This window comes from Podarcis pityusensis (genome assembly GCF_964106645.2).
Source record: "Podarcis pityusensis genome assembly, chromosome: 1".
NCBI classification, from domain to species: Eukaryota; Metazoa; Chordata; class Lepidosauria; order Squamata; family Lacertidae; genus Podarcis; species Podarcis pityusensis.
In genome coordinates, this window is record NC_138028.1 from 14261088 (window position 1) to 14282898 (window position 21811).

Below are 21811 nucleotides of genomic sequence, written 5' to 3' on the forward strand. Positions count from 1 at the left end.
CGATAGAAGTTCCCAAATCCTAGGAACCTCTGCACATCCTTCCTTGTTTTGGGTGTTTTCCATTCCAGCACCGCCTGGACCTTGCCGGGATCCATGGCCAATCCCTTGTCTGACAGGCGATACCCCAGGAATTCCACCTCCTTGGTATGAAACTGACACTTCTCCAGTTTCACCCACAGCTGGTTGGCTTGCAGCCTGCTCAACACTTCTCTGACGTCTCTCACATGCTGCTCCTCATTCTCAGAATACACCAACACGTCGTCTAAGAAGGCCACACAATTCTTGTAAAGCAAAGGCCCCAGGACGTGGTTCATAAACGATTGAAAGCACGCGGAGCCTCCTTGTAGGCCGAAGGGCATAACTAAATATTCAAATGCCCCCAAAGGGGTGAACATGGTGGTTTTCCATTCATCCCCCTTCCTTATTCGTATCAGGTTGTACGCCCCCCTTAGGTCCAGTTTAGTAAAAATCTTTCCCTTCCTGACCCTTGTCAAAATGTCGTCAATCCTGGGCATAGGGAAAGCCACTGGTTCTGACACTGCATTTAAGGCCCTGAAGTCACACACAAGCCTCGGCTTGTTCGTGTTTTTTTTATCCACAAAAAACACTGGGCTGCCCCCCACCGCCCTGGACTCTCTGATGAACCCTCTCTTCAGGTTCTTGTCAATGAACTCTCTTAGCTCCTGCATCTCTCTGTCTGACATGGCGTACAGCTTGCCTACAGGGAGCTGTGCCCCAGGGAGTAAATTGATTTGACAGTCAAAGGGTCTATGCGGGGGTAGTTGGTCAGCTTCCCTTTCGCTGAAGACGTCGCGGAGATCTGCGTATTGTCGTGGTACCTTCACGTTCTCCGTTACTTCAGTCCCTGCTAGGGTGGCTTGGGCCCCTGCCAAACCCTTTCCCTCTTTGCAGTGTTCTAAGCAATGTGCTGAACCAAAAGAAACCACTCTCTGATGCCAGCCCACCAGCGGATCATGTAACGCTAGCCAGCTCATCCCCAATATAATGGGAGCTCCTCCCAAGGTGGCCACATTAAACGCTATCAGTTCGGTGTGCCTTGCCACCTTCATTATCATTGGGACGGTCTGCAAGCTGACTTCTCCTCCCAACAGCTCCCTGCCATCGATCGTGGTCACCTGCAGGGGGTTGCTTAAAGGGATCGTCTGTATCTGGTGTTCAGCTGCAAACTCTTTGCTCATGAAATTGCAGGAGCTGCCTGAGTCCAACAGCGCCTTTATCTTTAGAGGGTGTCCGTTTGGCAGCTCTAGCGCCACTTCTATCACTAGGGCGGGTTTAGGAGGTTCTGGCGTGGGCACTTTCACTGCTCTTTGGCCTGGCTGCTGTGCCCCGACGGTGGCAGCCAGGCGTTGGCTTTTACTTGCTTCGGTATTTCTTCCTCTCTTCCCTCCACAGCTCCTACCATCCCTTGCCATTCCTTCCTCTGGGGGCAGACTCTGGCAAAGTGACCTGGCTGTTGGCAGAGATAGCATTTCCGGGCGCCTTTTCCCTCCTTCTTTCCCCCCTCACTGGGCTTTGAAACTGCGCGCGCGCGCGCTGTTCCGATTTCCATCGGCTCTGCCGGCGGGAAAGTTGGCTCTGGAATGTCTGGAATGCGGAACTCCTTCCAACGTTCCCCCTTCCCTTCCCGCCTCTCCAATGCTCTCGCCTCCTGGCGCGCTCCTATGGTCAGCGCTGATTTGGTCAGCTGGTCCATAGACTCCGCCCTGGGCGCCCGGGAAAGTTCGTCTTTCACAGCCGAAGAAAGCCCTTCTTCAAAGAGCATTTGAATGGGTTCCGCCGATAGATCCCACCCCAATTTATGGATCAACATGGTGAACTCAGTCCAGTACTCACGGACAGATCGGCTCCCCTGTTTGCAAGCCATTAACTGTCTGCGGACCACTCCCTGTTCAATATCGCTGGAAAACATCAGATCCATGGCGCGAAAGAACTTCATCGTGTCCTTTAGGACGTCACTATTCGCTGCCATCAGGGGTCTAACCCAGTCTCTCGCCCCCTTTTCAAGATGCCCAATCACGAAAGCCACTCGTGATTCCTCATCAGGGAATTCATCAAACTGCAGATTGAGGGCATATTGCATCTCTGTCCGAAAGCCATGATAGTCTTTGGGCTCCCCCCCAAACTTCTGCACCAATCCTGGTACCTTTCTGACGAGCTGGGTGTCTTTCCCCTTTTTGTCTGCATCCTGAGCCCTCCTCTCCTCAAGCCTCGCCGTCTGCAGCGCTAGCTGGACCTCCAACACCCGGTACCTTTCTTCCAGGCTTGGACCCGCTCCAGCTCCTGCTTCTCCGGTTCCGGCTGGGTTGCTCATGATGCCTTCTCCTGCACAAGCTGCTCACGAAGACTGTCGGAATGCTGTGATGGGACGATGAGCTGCTTGTGTGTAAAATCCTAGTCCCTCAGAGTTTGGTCAAGTTTGCAAACCTCTGTCTGTAACGGAGCCCCTTAAACATGGCTCCGTCAGTCGCTGGCAGATTCCGACAGTGGTTGCTTTCGGAATCGCTTCCAACATAAAAGCTCCTTAACGGAAACACGTCTTCTGGACTCTCTGCGTGACAGTTTCCGGCGAGGAGTGGGTGTCCCTACAGGAGGTCCTGAAACCTCCCCACTGTTTTCGCTGGAAGTGTCTCTGAGCCATCCCTCCAGCTCCCTTTCCCTCAGCTCAGCTCCTCTCCCCCTACTGGTTCCCTCTTCAGCTGCTGAGTCTCTCCCAACCTGTGTGAGCCCTTTCACTTCCCTTCCTTCCGATGGCAGTTCCCTGACACTAGCACAGTGATGCCCAACCTTTGGCGGCCTACAAATAGTAGCAAATTGTTGTTGGACGGTACATATTTACTAGGTTGTTAAGTAGAACCAAGTAGTAAGATCCAGCAAGCATGGAATAAGTCATGCTAAAGGACTAGGTCTATGTTTTGAAAGTACTGGCCCAGAGCTAAAACCTTAACTGGGACAAGCATGTGGACAATAGATTAGTTATAACATACTGGCTGGGAAGCACTGGGCTAGGAATATTAGGAAATGCACAATTTTGCTCGATGAAGCAGAATACTATATTCAAAAGATATATATTAGAAAGTGACATAGTTTCATATTATAGAAAGGACCTCTGTAATTATCAATGGAGAGTATTTAATAAATGGCTTACACTGAACAAAAGTTTTTACTATTGCTCCAAAAAAGCAATCCAAAAACACATTTGAAATATTTCAGAATTTCAGGTAAATTCATCATGTAAATGATTCAGAATCAGACAAGTGTGCAAGAAAGTAATTTAAGTGGACCAATGTTGAAAGAGTTTTGTGCTTAATTATTAAAAGTGCAAGACATTATATTGAGAATTACCTACCTGAATGAAGTTAACGATAAACCAGGGCTTAAAAACCTTCCTGTTGAGTTAATATTAAAATGAGTTTCAAAGGAAACCAAAAGGACTTGATACTACAAAGAAGGAAGAAACAAAAGAAGGAAGAAACAAAAGAACTATCTAATATACAAACCGCTGGATGATCTTTGCCCAAGGTCTTTTCACGAATAGCCAAAGCATCATTCAGTAAGTTTGCTGCATCTTTGTATTTATTCTGGTCCCTAAATTAGAGAAGTCATGATTAACAACCATATCTCATGAACATATTATCTAAGAATTCAGTCAGGAAAATCAGCAAGAATTGGATTCAGTATCTTAAGTATATGAAACTGTCAGAATCCAGTGCAGATTCTGCTCTTTTCATGTCTCAACCCATGAAGTGCCTATTATTCAACAGAGTTACAGCACAGTGGCTAGGTACTAGAACAGACCACGCTGATAATCTGAGGCTGCCCTCTACATCTCTATAAAGAACAACAACTACAGGATACTATGGACAGTATACCCAGTTCTCCTCCCAATCTAAGGTCATCAGATGCACCAACCAGCACCAAAACAAAATGCAGATTCAGTTCCCAAGCCACTAGCAGCAAACTACTGCTAAAGTAAGAATGTCCTCAGCCCAACTCAAAATATCTAGGAATATTATTCAAGTTGCATGACTGTCTCCCTAAAAAGGCCATGTCCTCAAACTAAAATACAACATTGTTACTCAAAACACCACCACAAGTACTGTATTTTAGTCTAGCTGTAACATCAAACACATTAGAAAACCGTTTAAATACCAACCTGTATACCAATGCAAGTATATTCAACATAGTGGCAACATCAGGATGATCATGACCTGATGTCTTCTCCAGGTCTTCAAGTGCTTGTTTACAGAGGGGTACAGCAACTTCATATCTGCCTTGGGAAGCATACTGAATGACAAGATTATGAAGGGTCCTTAATCTTGCTGGGATTTCATAGCCACCCTGCTGGGCAGCTGCTGCTGCACTGCTATGTGGTTGTTGAACTAGAAAGAAGAAAGCTGTATATTAAAATTAATATATAACTGGCATGAATGAATTGAACTTCTTTAAGACTACACACTCAAATGTTTTAACTGTCAAAACTATGATTGAGTTCCATGAGGTTATTATACCTAATCATTCCACTCTTGTGGTTTTTTTTTAAACACACACATTACTTTGAGCATACTCTGGCACATGTTTTGTTAGCAAGTTCTATTTCTTCTATTCATTACACTTGAAAGTCTCTGGCTTCCCAGGAGAATGAGATTGGATATAGCCAAACTCATGGAAAAGCAGGAAATCAAAAGTTCAGCCACCGTGGCCCCCCCCCCCCCATCTAGCAAGCCAATGTAACCTGGGGAAGAGCCCAAACCTATAACCATGGGGGAGACTTGTTCCTTGCATGCTTAGCTTCAGAACTGGATCCTAGCCTCAGTATAATTTGAGAGCAAAGTATGATTTCCCCAGTTCAAACATGATAAACCGTGGTTATCACTAACTAGGAAAAAATCTTCACAATGAAGTACAATTTCTGATTGCCCATCAGAAGTTTCAAGTCTATCATTTTTATTGTTTCTGGGAAGTCAGCTGCCAGGCTTCAATACTGCAGCTACTCTTTTATGCTGTGCACTGTGCACTAATGACTTAAAGAAGCAGCTAAACTTCCACTAGTCCCCACTCACTCTGTATAATGTATAAAGTTACATTCACTTACTCCCTTGTCCTTGGTCATCTTCATCATTGGGGAATAAATCATCCAGTGGCTCTTTGGTAGAATCTGTGTCTTTATCCTCCTAGACAAATCCCAAGAAACAACAAGCAGTTAGAACCACTGAATCAATATGGATATGTGCATTATGCATATCCACAAATTGCAAAAGGCACCTTTTGTCTCCCTACTGTCTCCCCGCCCTACTTCTCAAACTAATAGTTACTGAAAAGTGTATCATCTACTAAGCATGATATTTAGAAGTGCAAAAAAAGAACTCTAAGTTTATGACCAGATGATCTTGAGAAAAGGGTAACAAAGGTGATCACAGGGCTGGACAACTCTCCTATAAGGAAAGGTCCCAACATTTATAGGGTAGCATTCCTCAGCAAACAGAAAAAAATTAGGAATAAAATGTGTTTTAATGTGAAGCTACTTACTGAAGGAGATATATCATCATCGTATTTTTTTAACTGATTCATAAATTCTAGGTGCTTCTTTTCTTCTTCCAGCTGAGCCACTGACTGTTCACTCTTTTGTAATTTCTGCTGGGTATTGGCTAGCTCATCTCTTAGCCATTGATTTTCCTGGCATAGCCTGCGAACCTGAGCTCGTAATTTCTGCTTCTCTGATTCCACCGCATTTAAGTGATTTGACAAGGCCATCATTACCTAGAAAGGACCAGAAATTACAAGTATTATTCCTCTTGTCTTACAATATTTGAACATATATGTGGGTTAGCATCAACTGCATCGCTGCTTTACAAATCCAACATTTGAGATTTTAATTGTTAACATTGTTAAAAAACTGTATCAAAGCAAGATAACACTTTGACACCAGACTAAATAGAAATGGCTTTTCACCTGTGCTTCACTGAGTCCAAGTTCCAGCATTTCCAGAGACTTGCGAATCATGTTTGATTTTTCTTCCACCAAATTTGTTTCGTCATCTTTCTTCAAACACTTCAGTGTCTCCAGTAAACTCTGTAAGATGGAATTGTGCTCATTCTTCAAAGCTTCTAGCCCTTGAATCACTTGCTTAGTCTTTGAAATAATTTCATCTTGAGTGAGTTTCTCCAACTTGTCTTCCTTTAGATACACCATTGTGGACATGTTGTCATACATTCTAAGAAAACACAGAAATGGTAACTTTAGTTTAAAGCCAAACAACATATTTTACAATTCTTATTGGTCTTAATTGAAAACTGATGCAGTAGACCAAAGCATGCCAAAATGGCATAAAACATATTGGTATACATACTCTAGATTTTGAATATAGGTGTGTCTACAATAACTCCTGTGAAATTTCCTATTCAAAACAAACATTTTCCACAATACAAAGCAGTGCTCCAATATTTTGTATCTTGTATACAGCTACAGATTCGTGCAATAAAATATTGTCAATACATTTGCAGTAAACATTACTATCACAAAAAGGCTATGCAGTCAACAATATTTTAATTTCTGAAAGGTTTGGGTAAGCTTTGCCGGCCAGCAAGATACATATATTTTAGTGGATGAGCCTCAGGGTCCCTTCCAAATCTACAATTATATGATTTATGAATTATGAGTTATGTAGCAGCCCATCAATAAATATTCACTGGGCAGCGTACAATAAAACAGTATTAAAAATACAGGATATATAATTTAAATATTAAGGCAGTACAAAAACTTCCTTACAATAGGGACAGCATAATTTACAATCCATATTTTAAACAATATTAAAATATTATCCCTGGGCCATATTATTAATAATAAAAAATAAATTAACAATATTCAACTAAGTCATCACACTAGTGGAAGCCAGTGCAATAGCCACAACATGCCTTCCCCAAATCTGCTCTGGAGAGTAAGCAGAATCCCCAGAACAGTAAGGGCAAGGAAGGAGAGACTGCTGTCAAGCAAGCAGAAACGCTTGAGCTGATGGACTGATCTCCCCAGCATTACACTGAATACGGCCCCATGGTCTCAAAGCTTTTGAATTCTTATATCCTTCCTACACACACACGGACCAGAAAGCACTTAACACCTGTCTGTTTCAGTATTGATTTGTGTGAAATATCCATTTATTAATCCTGTTTTGCAGGCATACATTGTCACCCAACCCAAAGGGATGGGAAATTTTAAAAATGACAAGAATATTGAACTGGCTGAGTAAGGGAAACTAATGAAAGACAGGTAAAAGGGATTTTTCCTGTTATTTTATAATATAGCAAACCAGTGCATTCAGCTCTAAAAGCTGCTGACAGAAGCACTTCTAAATGACTTCCATGGGTCAAAAGCAGTTTACTGCTCTCTCAATAACCTGTAGAGCCTGCTTGGGCACAATTCATTTAACCAGTTCTTCCATAGATTTACAATTTCAGAGAGGTATTCAAATTTCCATTGAAGACATGTTTAGGAGGGAGGGAACCCAGTAAGTATATGGTTATCAGGAGAAATAATAATAATCATGGACCATAAGGGATTATCTCAGAACAGTAAAGAAGAGCCAGCACCTTTATGCTCCTCCTCACTCAGGACAGAGGTAGATGAAACTATAGTCTCCTGCCCACATGCAAGATGAATCACATTAAAACAATTGAAGTAAACATTAAAGCAGCAGCTACCGCGTGGCTTCCAATGTTGTCCAATTCCCTGATGGAAGAAAGGGGAGAGGAGCAGTTTCTAGCAATTCCCCCTGCTCCCCCTCCATAAATCTCATTTGGAGGACTGAAGGGACCCTGTGCAACAGAAATTATTTTGCATCAGCTAGAGCAGGCTTCCTCAACCTTGGCCCTCCAGATGTTTTTGGCCTACAACTACCATGATCCCTAGCTAGCAGGACCAGTGGTCAGGGATGAGAATTGTAGTCTCAAAACATCTGGAGGGCCAAGGCTGAGGAAGCCTGAGCTAGAGCAAATATGGGGAACTTGTGGCTATCTATATGCAGTGTTCAAAACTCCCATTGTTCCAGGCATATTTTGCAACAGGGAACTGCATTAGCGAGAGCAGTTTCTGAGCTCTGGGCACAGTACTGTGCCTAAGATTTCAGATTAAAACTGCAGAGTGGAAGGAAAGGAGGAACTTTTTCTGTCTCCCCACTTCCAGCTGCTCTCTGAAGACTGGAGAAGAGAACCTTTTAAGAATACTAGGGGGGTCAGCAGGGAAAGGACTAGACCATGTGAAAAATGAACATAATACTTTAGCTGCAGTTCATTCATTTTCAGCTTTGTATTCTTGTTATAAAAAGTGCGCCTAGACATTCCATTCTTGTGCCCATAACCTAGGTTTAAGGTGCCATTTAGCTGTCATATCTCAGTTTCTAACACTATATGTTGCTGAACAACAACTTCTATAATCCATTGCTATTGACCATGCCAGCTTGAGTGATGGGAGTTGGAAGTCTAATGACGTCTGGAGGACCACTGACTCCCCACCCATGAGTTAAAATGGGTAGGATTGAGCTGTCCTTTCTCTGAATCTGAAAGCAATACCAAAATACTTAGTCACCTCCACAGATCTGAAAGCAAAAAGAAGAGTTGAGAGACTTGTCACACTTCCCTAATTTGCCAGGAACTGTTTCCTTAAAAAACAAAATTTCACACCGCACAGTCAGACACACATGACTCACTGGGAGGTGGGGTTGGGGTGAGAGACTGCAACTGAATTTTGAAAAAGGCACAGCAAAAACACAACAGCAATTTCCAACATATTCAACACAGAATATATTCTAATTGTAAAGGACCACTCATTAGCAATTAACCAATTTTCTTTTCCCATTATGATACTAAACTTCAACTTGAATCACGAGTGCTATAGACAAGCACATTCACCATTCATAGCTAGTACATATCATGGCTTGGATCCAGATATGTCTTGCAAAAGCAAAAAGAGACTTCCACAAGGCAGGCTTATATTCTCCAAGTTTCCCTTCCCCACTGCAGCCTCTGCTCAATTAAAACCTATTCCAGAAGGTCCGTCAGGAATAGCTGTAATAAGGGTAACTAAGGTAAAGGTAAAGGGACCCCTGACCATTAGGTCCAGTCGTGGCCGACTCTGGGGTTGCGGCACTCATCTCGCTCTATAGGCTGAGGAAGCCGGCGTACAGCTTCCGGGTCATGTGGCCAGCATGACTAAGTCGCTTCTGGCAAACCAGAGCAGCACACGGAAACGCCGTTTACCTTCCCGCCGAAGCGGTACCTATTTATCTACTTGCACTTTGACGTGCTTTCGAACTGCTAGGTTGGCAGGAGCAGGGACCGAGCAATAGGAGCTCACCCTGTCGCAGGGATTTGAACCGCCGACCTTCTGATCGGCAAGTCCTAGGCTCTGTGGTTTAACCCACAGTGCCACCCAATAAGGGTAACTATTAGTTGCCAATTCTCTGTTAAAGCAAATACCTCTGTACCACTCACAGAACTCCTTCCCTAGGGAGGCTAACCATGCACTCATTCTTCTCTTTTGGCACTGTAAGAAGATCTGCTTTTCTGAAGCCTTTTATGCTTCATGCTTTAATCTATTTTAAATGCACCTCTGTTCCTGGTTTGCTGTGTACTATTGATTTCATTGTTCTATGCATTTTATTGTGAATTGCCAGGGAGCAAATTGGTTGCATACAAATATGCAAAATATATCAGAAAATAAATCTAAACAACAGCCTTTGGGCCATAACATGTTTCCAAACACTGGGTTGAGCTTCTTATTCCTAAATCTGAGCATGTGCATACCTGTGACAGAGCTAGAAAAAGGTATGCAAAGTATTGTATCTTATTTCTCTTGTTCTTCAATGGTTCTACTTGGAGCACACCTTTACTTGAAGTAGGAAAATAATATTATGAATTTGGGGGGATGTTGCAGACTACCTATAATCCTAAATTTAGTAAAGGGGTAGAATTTATCTGATTTTGGAGTATGAAGGGAAGATACCAGTGAAAAATAAAGGCTGAGCTAGGTCTCCTGGTTCAGGAACTCACTGATACCAATGCCATTAAGATCACAAGGAGAAACAACCACCAGGCATTAAAAACCAATTGACCATGCATATGTTGTCCTTCCCCCAGTTGTGTGTTAGTTAGCAGAAGACAATATCAGAGTTGAGCTATTGGAGAGTTACAGCACCTGCTGTGGCAATAGAGACCGAAACGAAAAATACAGGATCCGTTGCAGCTGAGGCAGATGAAAGCGTTCGGTTGTGCTGACGCAAGTGTACCATGGTGTTTCTTCTTCCAATGGTCATTCCTCCTCAGGTCACTGCTGTGGATATACAACCTGTTTGTCTGTCTCCAGGCACTGTGGTCGTCTGCAAGGGATTCCCACACCACAGGATTAATGTTGCCAGCCTTCATGTCAAGTTTGCAGACATTTTTGTAATGAAGAGTTGGTCTGCCAATGGGCCCGGTGCCTGAAGCAAGCTCTCCACAGAGCATGTCCTTGGGGATCCTGCCATCTTTTATTCTGTGGACATTACCAACCTAGCGTAGATGTTGCTGAGACAGGAGTGCAAACATGGTGAGAATGTGGGCTTGGGAGAGCACATCTTTGTTTAAGATGCTCTCCTGCCATGTGAATCCCAAAATCTTCCTGACATGTGTAGAAGACTACGGTTATCACAAGGACTGATGCTGGCAATTGTCCCTTTAATGCCCCAGCATAAGGCCTAACATGCATGGACTTAGCTTTGTTTGCTATTTGTAACCTGTCCCTTCCAGAGTTAATATGAATCTTTGTCAGCAGCACAGCGTTTATTCAGTAGAAATTAGCAAATGTCACAAGGCTTGTAAAGTATGATAAACAATGCACTAGCTGGAAGAATCAAAGGCTGGTTGTCTGTAACATATAAGCTGAGTTTCTCACACAACTGCTTTTAGTTTGAAGAACGTAGCTGCTTGGGATCTAGAGTATTCCCTTTTCCTCCCAGGAATGCATAAAGAAGGTAAAGCCCAGTGACATATAACTCATATGTGTATTATGAACACATGAATTAGCCTTGTCAGCATAGTGAAACAATACATAATAGGGAGCCAGACAACTGGCAAAACCACAACTCAGCTGCTGAAACTAAGATGAGGAACTTAAGAGATAGACCCAGAACTAACAGAGATGTTTCACCCTGGCTGTAAGATGCCATGCAGGCTATTGCTTGGTAGCCTTACGCTTAACTGTTTGTAGTCTTATGCCTTATTTAGTTTTGTGAGGGTTTAGTTAGCTTATTGTATAATTTATACAATTATTATGCTTTTTTCAGGCTAGCTATCACAAACCTTGTTTGTGATTTTACTTGCTGTACATGAATAAAATTGATAACAAGCACACTTTTGGGTGAAGACTGTCTCCAAATCCACAAAGAACATGAGTCTCCTCTATTTCATCAGCTACATGAGAATGGTACCGAGGCATCATGATCTGTGTACTTGAAGATTCCGAGAGATAGGAATCCTGATCCCCATCAAATCCCTCTGTTGTGCACTTTGATTTTCAGTTTTCTAGCTGTGGACTGGACAACAGTGTCTTGCTTTGTGTAGCTTGGGTCCAATTCCATAAATAAAATTGTCTACAATATCTTCTTTTGAATGACTTGCATGGCAGCACAGTTCTTCCATATGTTCCTATAATTTCACTCATAGAACCACATTGATTGTACACAACTATGAACTTCTGCAGTCTTGCTTCATTAACTAGCTTCAATTTACATGGTTTTAAGCTTTTGTTACCTCATTCCAAATCCAATCACTTTAAAGAAGAAAGCATGGCTTGTACATTCTCATTTACTTCCTGAACCTTGAAGGCTGAATCTTCCCTCGCTTAAAAAGGCATCCAGTGAAGCAAAGAAATCCAGATACGGATTTGCACATAGTGATCATAAATGAGCTAGCTATCACACATCTATGTAGTACTTCAAACTACTCTTTGATTGCAAAACTACTTCCATCCAAACATCTGCTTTCAGAATTTCCTAGAAGAATGAGTAACATATCCATGTCATAGGTGCACGTAATAATGTAATTTAGTGAAGTACATGACATTGCAAGGTAATAAATTAAGTCAATTATATATCTTCGTCTTGTTTCTGGTCAGTCACTGCCAGTTCAGACTCCACTAGCATACACATGGAAAGAAGGAACATTCCATCAACTCATGTGCAATCTATGATAGCTGTTGACTATGGATTCTACTTTTAAGTGAAAACTGTCAGTTTAAAACATGGTTGCATCTATGTGACCAAATCAGAGGAACTAATATCAGGGGATATACCTGTAACTCTTTTTTGTAGTGATACAGGAATTGTCACCTTAAATATACAGTATTTTCTTATTTTTCTTCTGACTGTTGTAAAAGATTACACCTTGTAATTGGCTGGTTTGAGATGTAATAGATTCTCACAGCAATGAAGTTGTCATAAGCTTTATTTCCCTTGTGGAACATATTCAACAGGAAATCAGCTGTAGGGATGGTGCAGCTTTCTTGTAGCCATTGTCTCTTGAGACAGATGGATGCCAACAACCATGCTGAACAATGAGAGTTTGATGTATGCTTCAAAGGGATACAAACTTTCTTCCATCTTTCTTTGATCTTTATCATGAAGATAAACTGTGCACGATCCTTCTTCATGTTAGTTGCAGTTCAGCAGTAGTATCTTCCTCTTTGTGGCACCCCAGCTCTTCAAAATTTGGTTTTACTCAAAATGCTTGATCTTAGTAAATGACTTTCTGTCCAGCTTTGTCCAATAGATATGGGTTGGTAAATGCTAACATTTCTGTTAGATTACCGTATTTTTCGCTCTATAACACGCACCAGACCATAACACGCACGTAGTTTTTAGAGGAGGAAAACAAGAAAAAAAATATTCTAAATGAAACAGTGGGTGTATGATTTTTGTGGTTCATGCTGTGGCCACAGACATGTGATCTGACAGTGAGTTTGGAGTAGCCCAATGCAAAAATCCTGAGGATCCATGTGGATCCATGCTTTGTAACCACGTTTTTGCACCATTGCAGCCCCAGGCAACAGTGGGTGCGTGATTTTTTTGGTACAGACTGTAGCCATGGACATGTAATGTGATCTGATGGTGAATTTGGGGTGACCCAGTGCAAAAATCCTGAGGATCCATGTGGATCCGTGCTTTGTCACCACGTTTTAAATGGGGAGGGAAGGAAAGCAAAAGCCCCCCCCCCCCAAGCCAGACAGGATATACGAAGTATGATTTCTTTTTTATTTACGGTATTTCTTTTTTGGCCACCTCTGTCACTGCAACCTTTGCTCTGTGCTTGCACACTTTTGGGCAATAGGGCATGTAACACACTTTTTTTCATCTGCCAAGATATAGAAAATCAATTTTAATGTCCCTATATAAAATGCCTAGTGAAGCAGAAGGGTATTACATCAGCCACTGTATTAAGGCTAAACGTTTGAAGAACAGCTCTCTATGGGGGGGGGGGAGACTAAATTCCATTTTCAATCAATTGTTATTGTGGCAGCAATTATCAGTGTATAGCGCACAATGAGGAAAAGAACTTTAAAAAATATATATAAAAAACATTCTCACGTTATACTTCAAAGAAGAGTATTAGGCTTTTAATGAAGGGGAGAGGAGAGATGCTGTAATCCTCCTGGCTCAGGAGATTCTGATTTACCAGCCGCGTGTAGAAAGTATAGATTAAGATATTTGATATACAGCATATAAATCCAGAGATTTCCATGTCTCACTCTGCAATCCAGCCTGCTGTTACTTACGAGCAGGGAAGCAGGGTTTCTCTTCCAAACAAGCATACTGTCTCCCTCCAGCAGTACATTGCTTGGAGAAGCTGTAATTTGGAGGGGGCCTGGGGGCAGGGCTCTCTGCTTTTGGAAAAGAAATGAGAAACCTACCATTGTAAAGCAAAAGTCCCCCCCCCCCACCCAAGCCAGCCCTCTCTCTCTCTCTCTCTCTCTCTCTCCCACCTGCATGCTTTTGCTTTTCGGCTGCCTGCGAGTCCCTAGAGCACGGAGAGGAGGAAGTGGTGGGCTGGAGCCTGCACGCAGTGTGACTAGGAAAGAATTAGAAGGAAGGACTCGATCCTTTCCTTAACCCTCTGCTTGCCAGGAGGGCAGGGGATTCCCTGCTCTTTGTTGAGTTTGAGCAAACGCAGCAACAGAAGCAGGTGGGCAGTAAGACCCTGAGGCAGAATGCAGGAAAGCTTCCGCCTTCCCCCTTCCCTCCGCCCGCCCGCCCGATCTTTTTTTTGCTTGATTTTTGCCTATTTTGCCCCTGCGCTCCGGCGAGTCAGCGCCAGGGTCCACACATTCGCTCAATAACACGCACAGACATTTCCCCTTACTCTTTAGGAGAAAAAATCTGCGTGTTATAGAGCGAAATTTACGGTACTTGCAGCATTAGCATTGCCTATCTGTTCCAATCTCATGTCAACAGCAGATCTTGGGATTTTTTTCCCTTTTCAACATATGCACAGAGCTGCTTGCCAGGGTGAGGCTCTTACATTTTCAGCATGTTGTCTTGCAGTCAACACAGGCCATCTTGCATAGGTTGGCTGACTGAAGAAAAAGAACAAGCCGAACACCTGACCAAGGCAATGTACAAGTAGGCCATGTCTGTCAATGTGTTTGCTACAGGAAAATGTGTGAAAGAGGTAAATCAGTCAAATGCTGGTAAACTAGTATGATGCCATTTCACCATGCTCACCTGACTTAAGTTTTCCTTGATAATTCCACGTATGCACTGATGAAATGTCTTATATCATCAGTCAACTATTTCCTTCTGAAGGCATGTCTCAAACAGCCAAACTCCTCAGGTTATTTCAGAAGGACAAATGTTACACAGACTCATCTCTCAGCACTGGTAATTCCTACAGCACATATACTAGCAACATCATAAACGTTGCATCATACAATGTTGATTATTTCCCCCAACTGTTCTCATTGTGCACAGAATTAAACTATATCAGCATATTTATTTAAGTACAGTTTGTGTAGCTATTTAACAACACTATGGCCCAAATCCATCAGAACACAGAGTCATCAAAAGATGAATCCAGCCAATTTAATGGGGTCCAAATGAGCATGTCCACAGATGGGAATGCATATCTTTATCAATAGGGTGCATGCAATCCTGCTTCTACATGCAGCTCTCCTTTCTTGGAACAAGGTGTAAATGGCTGGTGCAATAAATGAAAAATACTTAACAGGTGCCATACATCTGTATCCCAATGAAGCCAGTGAGCTGTCTATTGGGTGATATCCAACAGTCACTGAGATCAACAAAAATAAATTTGCAGCTAGTTTCAGTTGGACTTAGTGGAGATCACCCATTGTCAGCACAAATAACACTTTCAAGATTAAGAATTCCCATGTTCAGAGCTATTCCCCTTCAAGCAACCCTCCCCCCCCCCACCTTAAACAAATAATTCATCTTGAGTCAGTTATCAACATATCAACATGATATTTATTTTGTTGTTCAGCATAAAAAGTAGACATTTTTAGGTCAATGCCACTGAACACAATACTATAAAACCATAAGTATATAGAAATACTGACACTACCCTTGAAATACAGATTTTTTTAAAGCTGCAAGTGTACAGTTTTCCTTTACTCAAATCAAAACTATTGAATGTTCTTACTTTGGTAATATTATTATTATGGAATACTGAGAATTCGTCAAGGGCAGATAATCACAGAGTGCCAACAGCAAGGTCATGAGCCACATGGATGGCAATTTGGAACACATATGAAGACTGATGGCAAAATAGTTTTATAGCCCTAAAGGTTAGTGAGGTAAGACAAAAAATCATGAGAGGATTTTTAATCACACAACTTTGGGTGCACCATATGAATCTAAAACAATTTCAAAACCTCTTACACACTTACTTCAGCTCAGAGATCATGACTTGCTGAAATCACAGTTTCCTGTCACAGTCAAACCGAGAAACTATGATTTTAATCTTGGTTTACTAATCAGCATATGATAATTTCCTATGCTAGTTAGTAGTCAGTAATCTAACCTCCTCATTTCAATGTAACAGAAAACTATGGTTTAAATAAGCCATAATCTCTAAAGTAAAGTCAGTATATGAAGGAAGATTTCTTGCCATGTTGCGCTTATGCAATTTTATTGGACTAAATTATATTGGTAAAAAATATGTTTGAAAAAATGTATACAGGCAACATGATAAATTAGTCACTTCTCAGCAATACAAACACAAAGGTTAGTTTTACGCAAAATACTTCAGTAATTTCAGGTACCATACCTATTGATACCCCAATTATTTTGGAAACCAGATGCTGCGTTGAGTTACTCAACAAATGTTAGCGTATTGGAAAATAAAGTGAATGGCGGGAAAAAGCTGGCAAGTGTTTATTTTGTACTGGGAATGGAAGTACTGAAGTAAAAAAGTACAAAATTTACTTCCTTGCATTTATGTATATAGCATAACAGAGGACAAGATGGTTGAATAGTGTTCTCGAAACTACCAGCATGAGTTTGACCAAACTGCGGGAGGCAGTGGAAGACAGAAGTGCCTGGCGTGCTCTGGTCCATGGGGTCACGAAGAGTCGGATACGACTAAACAACAACAACAATATAGCATACTGAGTGTTAAAAGTGTTTCAAATATGCTGCAAATAATCTTTACAATAGCCTTGTGAGCAGTGGTTTCCCCCCCTAGAAAAATAGGTGCCGGTACTAGCCATTAAGTTGTTACAATAAGTGCCACACTTTTTAGCAACAACAAAAAAGAGGTGCTGGTATTCCGTACCCTTGAGTACCCCCTGAAAAATAAGTGCTGCTTGTGACATAGGACAGTATTATCCCAGTGAGGGATGAATAATTGCTAGCAGCAAGTTTATGGACAGAAACCAGAAAAGCTCACAGTCCTTGCCGCTGCAATAGCTTCAAATTTTATCCATTACAAATTCATCTTTGATTTGAAAAAGCCTAGAATCCCTTATCTGTAGTGACAAGAGTTTATTTTCTAGAGATGACAGGAAAATTGCACTTAATACAACTACAGAGTAATAAAAAAAATGGGGGGGGGGGGATATTTCCAAATACTTTCTTCTCTGCATCAATGAATATTGCTATTAAAAAAGTTTGACAAAACAATCCATTCTTTCCTGCCTAATCTGTCATCTTAAAAAACCCATTCATCCCCCCCTCCAGGAATATCAATATATTTTGCATGTGCATCAGCAATAAGGCATAGAAAATACAGTATGGTAATAAGGACAAACTTCCTCAGGGGATTTTGCTTCCTATGCTATTTTACATGCAAGCTTATGAGCAGTACATCCTGCAAAGAATAAATTAAATTGGAGGCCCTCCATTTCTTGAAGATTCCAAAAACTGAAGCTTAAACATTTGAAGCTTAGTTCCTATTATAAAGAAAATGACATATTTGAGCACCATAGCTCTTTCAGACAGCTTTTGTTTGATGTTGCCTCGTGCACTTGCTATTCTGAATGTTAAAAAGCCTAAAATGTATAGAAGCCATGTTGTCACACTAGACAGGGTTATACTGAAAATTCAGAGTAAAAACATATTCTAAGCTAACTGCGCCTCAGAGGCAGAAAGGTGGAGACTGAAGAGAAGCTGCACTAATACTCATGTCCAAAGGGAATTTAGCCTGCAGTAAAAAGCCAGAGACTGCATTAGAGGGTACAATGAAACATCCCAAGGGCACCCAACTGAGCAAAAGAAACCAACAGATACAGCACAAAGGAAGAGAGGCAGGTGAGCATTTTGTCAAAGCCTGATGGAAAACTCAGACACAAAGCTAACAGCAACTGATCCCTCCTTTAAAATAAAATCATATTACACTGAAATTTTTTATATTATAACCCACTTCATCTTCCTTTAATGTTCAGATATTGTTCTGTGTTCTTATTTAATATTCAGAGGCTTCGTCTGAGGTTGCAAGTACTATTACTCTTATGCCAGTGACCTAGATTTCTCTTTTAACCTTTCCATTCTAAATCACTTCTGTTTTTTACTCTGCCTTAGTAAGAAGGCAAGCATGGACACTGTTAAGCAGCAGTGGACAGAAGGCAGAATGGAATTTACTGGTAGATCTTTGGCAAGGATTTCTGACTTCTAATTGTTTAACAACAGCAACAATAAATTGACTCTAAATTATACTGCTGAAATAAAGCAAGCATTGGATGACTAGGATTCTTCTGTGTCAGGACTGAGAATTCTGTTCAGTTCTAGTACTCAAGAGCAAATTCCTGGGATCAGATTTCTTTAAATGTATTTCTTTTGCACCAGACTCCAGTAGGTGGGTCTCTGGGTTCTAATAAAAACACAATAGCTTCCTCAAGCCCGAATTTTGCCCCCACTTGCAATAAATTAATATTTCACAATTACTTTGGGTAATCCTTTACTTTATTTTACAATAGGACATGCATTTTTAAACAGTACATAATTTTAGCAATATCTAGGATAGATCAATTTTATTTTCATGATCACAAAAATATAGGTAAACATCTGGAACATTATATAAAAATGTTATTCAGTCTTGGACTTTTTAAAAATAAAAACAATAGATTTTGGCTCCTAAGCATTTCTGAATGAGCTGTGTTATTACCACACAATTCTCAGCTTCCTAAAATATAAATTCATCTCAGAACAGTTTCCTGTTAAGCAATATGCTTGCTATAACTCAGTTGTGCTGCCTCATAGCACATTATAGCTCTGTCTAATGGATCTGTTTTAACTTTACTGTTGATGAATGCTGAATTTATTATTCCTGATGCATTTAAGTCCTATGACTAATGTCTTCCACCATGATGCAACCTAGTTTTCAAAATTCTTAGAAAAAGAACTTCTGTGAGATATTTAAAATCAAAATATGTTCATGTCATTTTAAAATAAATGGTTCTTTGGGAAAGCTGAGAATACAATTCTGACATGTACGCAATAAGTAGATGGTTCAACTGTTTCCTATACAACTTAGCTCAGAAATGCATACTTATTCTATACACAGCACAATCCTATTCATGTCCACTCATAAGTATGAATCACTTAGTTCAAAAGGGCTTACTACCAGTTATGTGAGTATTATAGGATTGTATCACTAATTTGTTTATATTTCATTCTACTGTCATACTGTTATGCTTGAATTGCAAGCTCTACAATATATTTTCTCCCATCAAGATACAAAAATGAAAACTACTTCCTAGATTTTTAAAAGTTTCCCAAGTCATTTGGCAGATTTCCTGTTATTAATGAATAAGGGTTGGTCCTGTTTGTTCAAAGGGCCTCTTAAGCTTCAGTAGTTTACATGTAATTTTAGGTAGGAAAAATGAGGGCTAATTAGGCTATAATTCAGTGGGGCTTACTTCTGAGTAGTAATGGTTAGGACTGTGGGTTTACTAATTGCAACCTGGTTTCAGTCATCCTGCTTCCATGCGTAAGTATTGCTTCAAAACAGTTTCAGAGTCCAAAATCTTGTAATCAATTGAAAAGAAAGCCAGGAGACAGCAAGCTGATGAGCCTGCCTTAACAGACTCAAAAGCATACCCCACCCCCTCTCCCTTCCTTATTTCAATAAAAAACATAAACCCAGAAGGATTGAGCCACCCTGCATCTAAAAATGCAACTGAGGTAACACATTTCCTCATCCCTAGATGTTACTGTCTAGCCCCCCGAAACCGCGAGACGAATGTGAAAAGGAGAGAGGGAAGGAGAAAGGTAGGAAAGGGGGTTGTTGCCTCTGTAAAGGAAGCACATCCCCTACATGCAGGCCGATCCCTTCCTCTCCTGCATCCTTTCCCCAGCTGCAGGTGGGGGAGAAAGGGAAGAGAAAGCGAGAGATTGAGAGATTTGTGTTGGCTACTTGGCTCTTTGCAAATGATCCATGCCTGAACATCCACGGAATCCCAATGGGGGACCAAGGGACCAACCCGGGACTAATAGGAGCCTGGCTCTGCCTTTTGTTCTGGATGAGTAATCGATGGAAAAATGGGGTGGGGGGGCCGCAAGAGAGAAAGAGCCTCCAAGGAAGGAAGACACACATACGCACACTTCCTTCACACCCAGAGAGCTTAATAAATAAACAAATCTGGCTGCTACCAACCTCCTATTACTCCTTCCTCCGCCGGTCCATGTCCCTTTCCACCATCTTCTAGATCTGTATACAGTTTCAGTTCTATCAATGCTCCAATTTTTTGTTGTTGATGATTGGGGAGAGGGGCATGTTTTTCTGCTATTCTTATATTTTACCTGTAAGCCGCCTTGAGCCCCGTCAGGGGAAAATGAATATATAATAATGACAATAATAACCATATTTTGGAAGTACAGTGGTACCTCGGGTTAAGTACTTAATTCGTTCTGGAGGTCTGTTCTTAACCTGAAACTGTTCTTAACCTCAAGCACCACTTCAGCTAATGGGGCCTCCTGCTGCTGCCGTGCCACCGGAGCACAATTTCGGTTCTCATCCTGAAGCAAAGTTCTTAACCCGAGGTACTATTTCTGGGTTAGCGCAGTCTGTAACCTGAAGCGTATGTAACCTGAAGCGTCTGTAACCCGAGGTACCACTGTACTCCATTCAGCCCACCCACCCAGCGTTACACCCCCTCCTGTAAGCCGCCCATAGTGAGGCTGGGGAAACCCAGCCACGATGGGGTATAAATAATAAAATTATTATTATTATTATTATTATTATTATTATTATTATTATTATCATCATCCTCATTAGCTGCCACAACCCACCCACGCAGGATCTGGCCCTCCCTCCGCAGAGGCTGCCTTAGGTGCTCGGGATCAGCATCACCTCACGCCTCCCCCCCCCCCATTAGATCTAGCATCGCTCCCCACTATACACGGGACACGCATACACACACACCTTCCCATAAGTGGCGCCCTTTCCCGGCATCTCTGAGGGGCGGCGGGAGGGGGCGTAGGGAGGGGCGGCAGGCCGCTGGCTCCGGGGAGGGGGGGCTCGGAGGAGGCAGGCGGAGAGGGAACCAGGATGCCAGAAAAACGGCCACTCACCCCAGCTATGACCTCTCCGCCCAGGCCGGAGTAGCCGGCTGTCAGTCCCGGGGAGGAGGAGGAGGCTGGTCTGCGCACAGCCGCCGACGCCACCGCGGCTGTTGCAGTTACAGCCGCCGCTGAAAGAGACAGAGAGAGAGAGAGACAGAGGAGGTAAGTCCTTCCCGGCTTTCCAAGGCTGACTGAGCGGCCTCAGCTCCGCCCCTCTCCTCACCGAAAATGGCGGCCCTCCCTCCCGGCCCACAATCCTCCGCGCGGCGGCAGCAATGATGTCAGTGCTGTCAGAGGGAAGGGAAGAGGGAGGGAGAGAGGCTCGCTCGCGCGCGCGCGCGAGGCAGGCCTTTCGTACAAGGCGCATGCGCCAAGCTGGGTTGGAGTGGAGACGGGGCTAGCTTGCCTCTCCGGCCGCGCGCTGTTCGACCCGTTGTTTTGGCAGGACGGCGCGGCCCTCCGCCTTCGCCTCATGGGCGCCATGGAACGTTCTAGCGCCCAGCTTTATTGACGGTTGGGTTAGGTGGACTGTGGAGCCCGCCTGATTAGGCAGCTGGAAAGACTGAATAGTGAGGGAAATGCAGTATAATGAAAAAAGCAGACACACACATATTCAATATTTTTTTTAAAAAAAATTGGGAATGGTCTGAAGCTCAACATCAAAAAAACTAAGATCATGGCCATTGGTCCCATCACCTTCTGGCAAATAGAAGGAGAAGAAATGGAGGCAGTGAGAGATTTTACTTTCTTGGG

The 21811-nt window shown here is 42.4% G+C and overlaps 1 protein-coding gene across 7 annotated transcripts in view; it reads right to left on the reverse strand.

The window, feature by feature from the left end:
* Window positions 1-21305, reverse strand: part of KLC1 (kinesin light chain 1) — a 46629-nt gene extending 25324 nt beyond the window's left edge. For 2 of the 7 annotated variants that reach the window (XM_080972049.1, XM_080972048.1), the window contains exons 1-6: window positions 20151-20283; window positions 5971-6232; window positions 5548-5778; window positions 5114-5192; window positions 4175-4400; window positions 3519-3606 (exon numbers count right to left, since the gene is read on the reverse strand). In XM_080972049.1, coding sequence (XP_080828175.1) covers window positions 3519-3606; window positions 4175-4400; window positions 5114-5192; window positions 5548-5778; window positions 5971-6231 — 885 coding nt within the window. In that variant the 5' untranslated portion in view covers window position 6232; window positions 20151-20283. Of the gene's footprint in view, window positions 1-3518; window positions 3607-4174; window positions 4401-5113; window positions 5193-5547; window positions 5779-5970; window positions 6233-20150; window positions 20287-21067 lie in introns of those variants that run through there. The other 5 variants (XM_080972046.1, XM_080972045.1, XM_080972047.1 and 2 more) reach the window with 5 other exon arrangements.
* Between the last annotated feature and the right edge of the window lie 506 nt (window positions 21306-21811).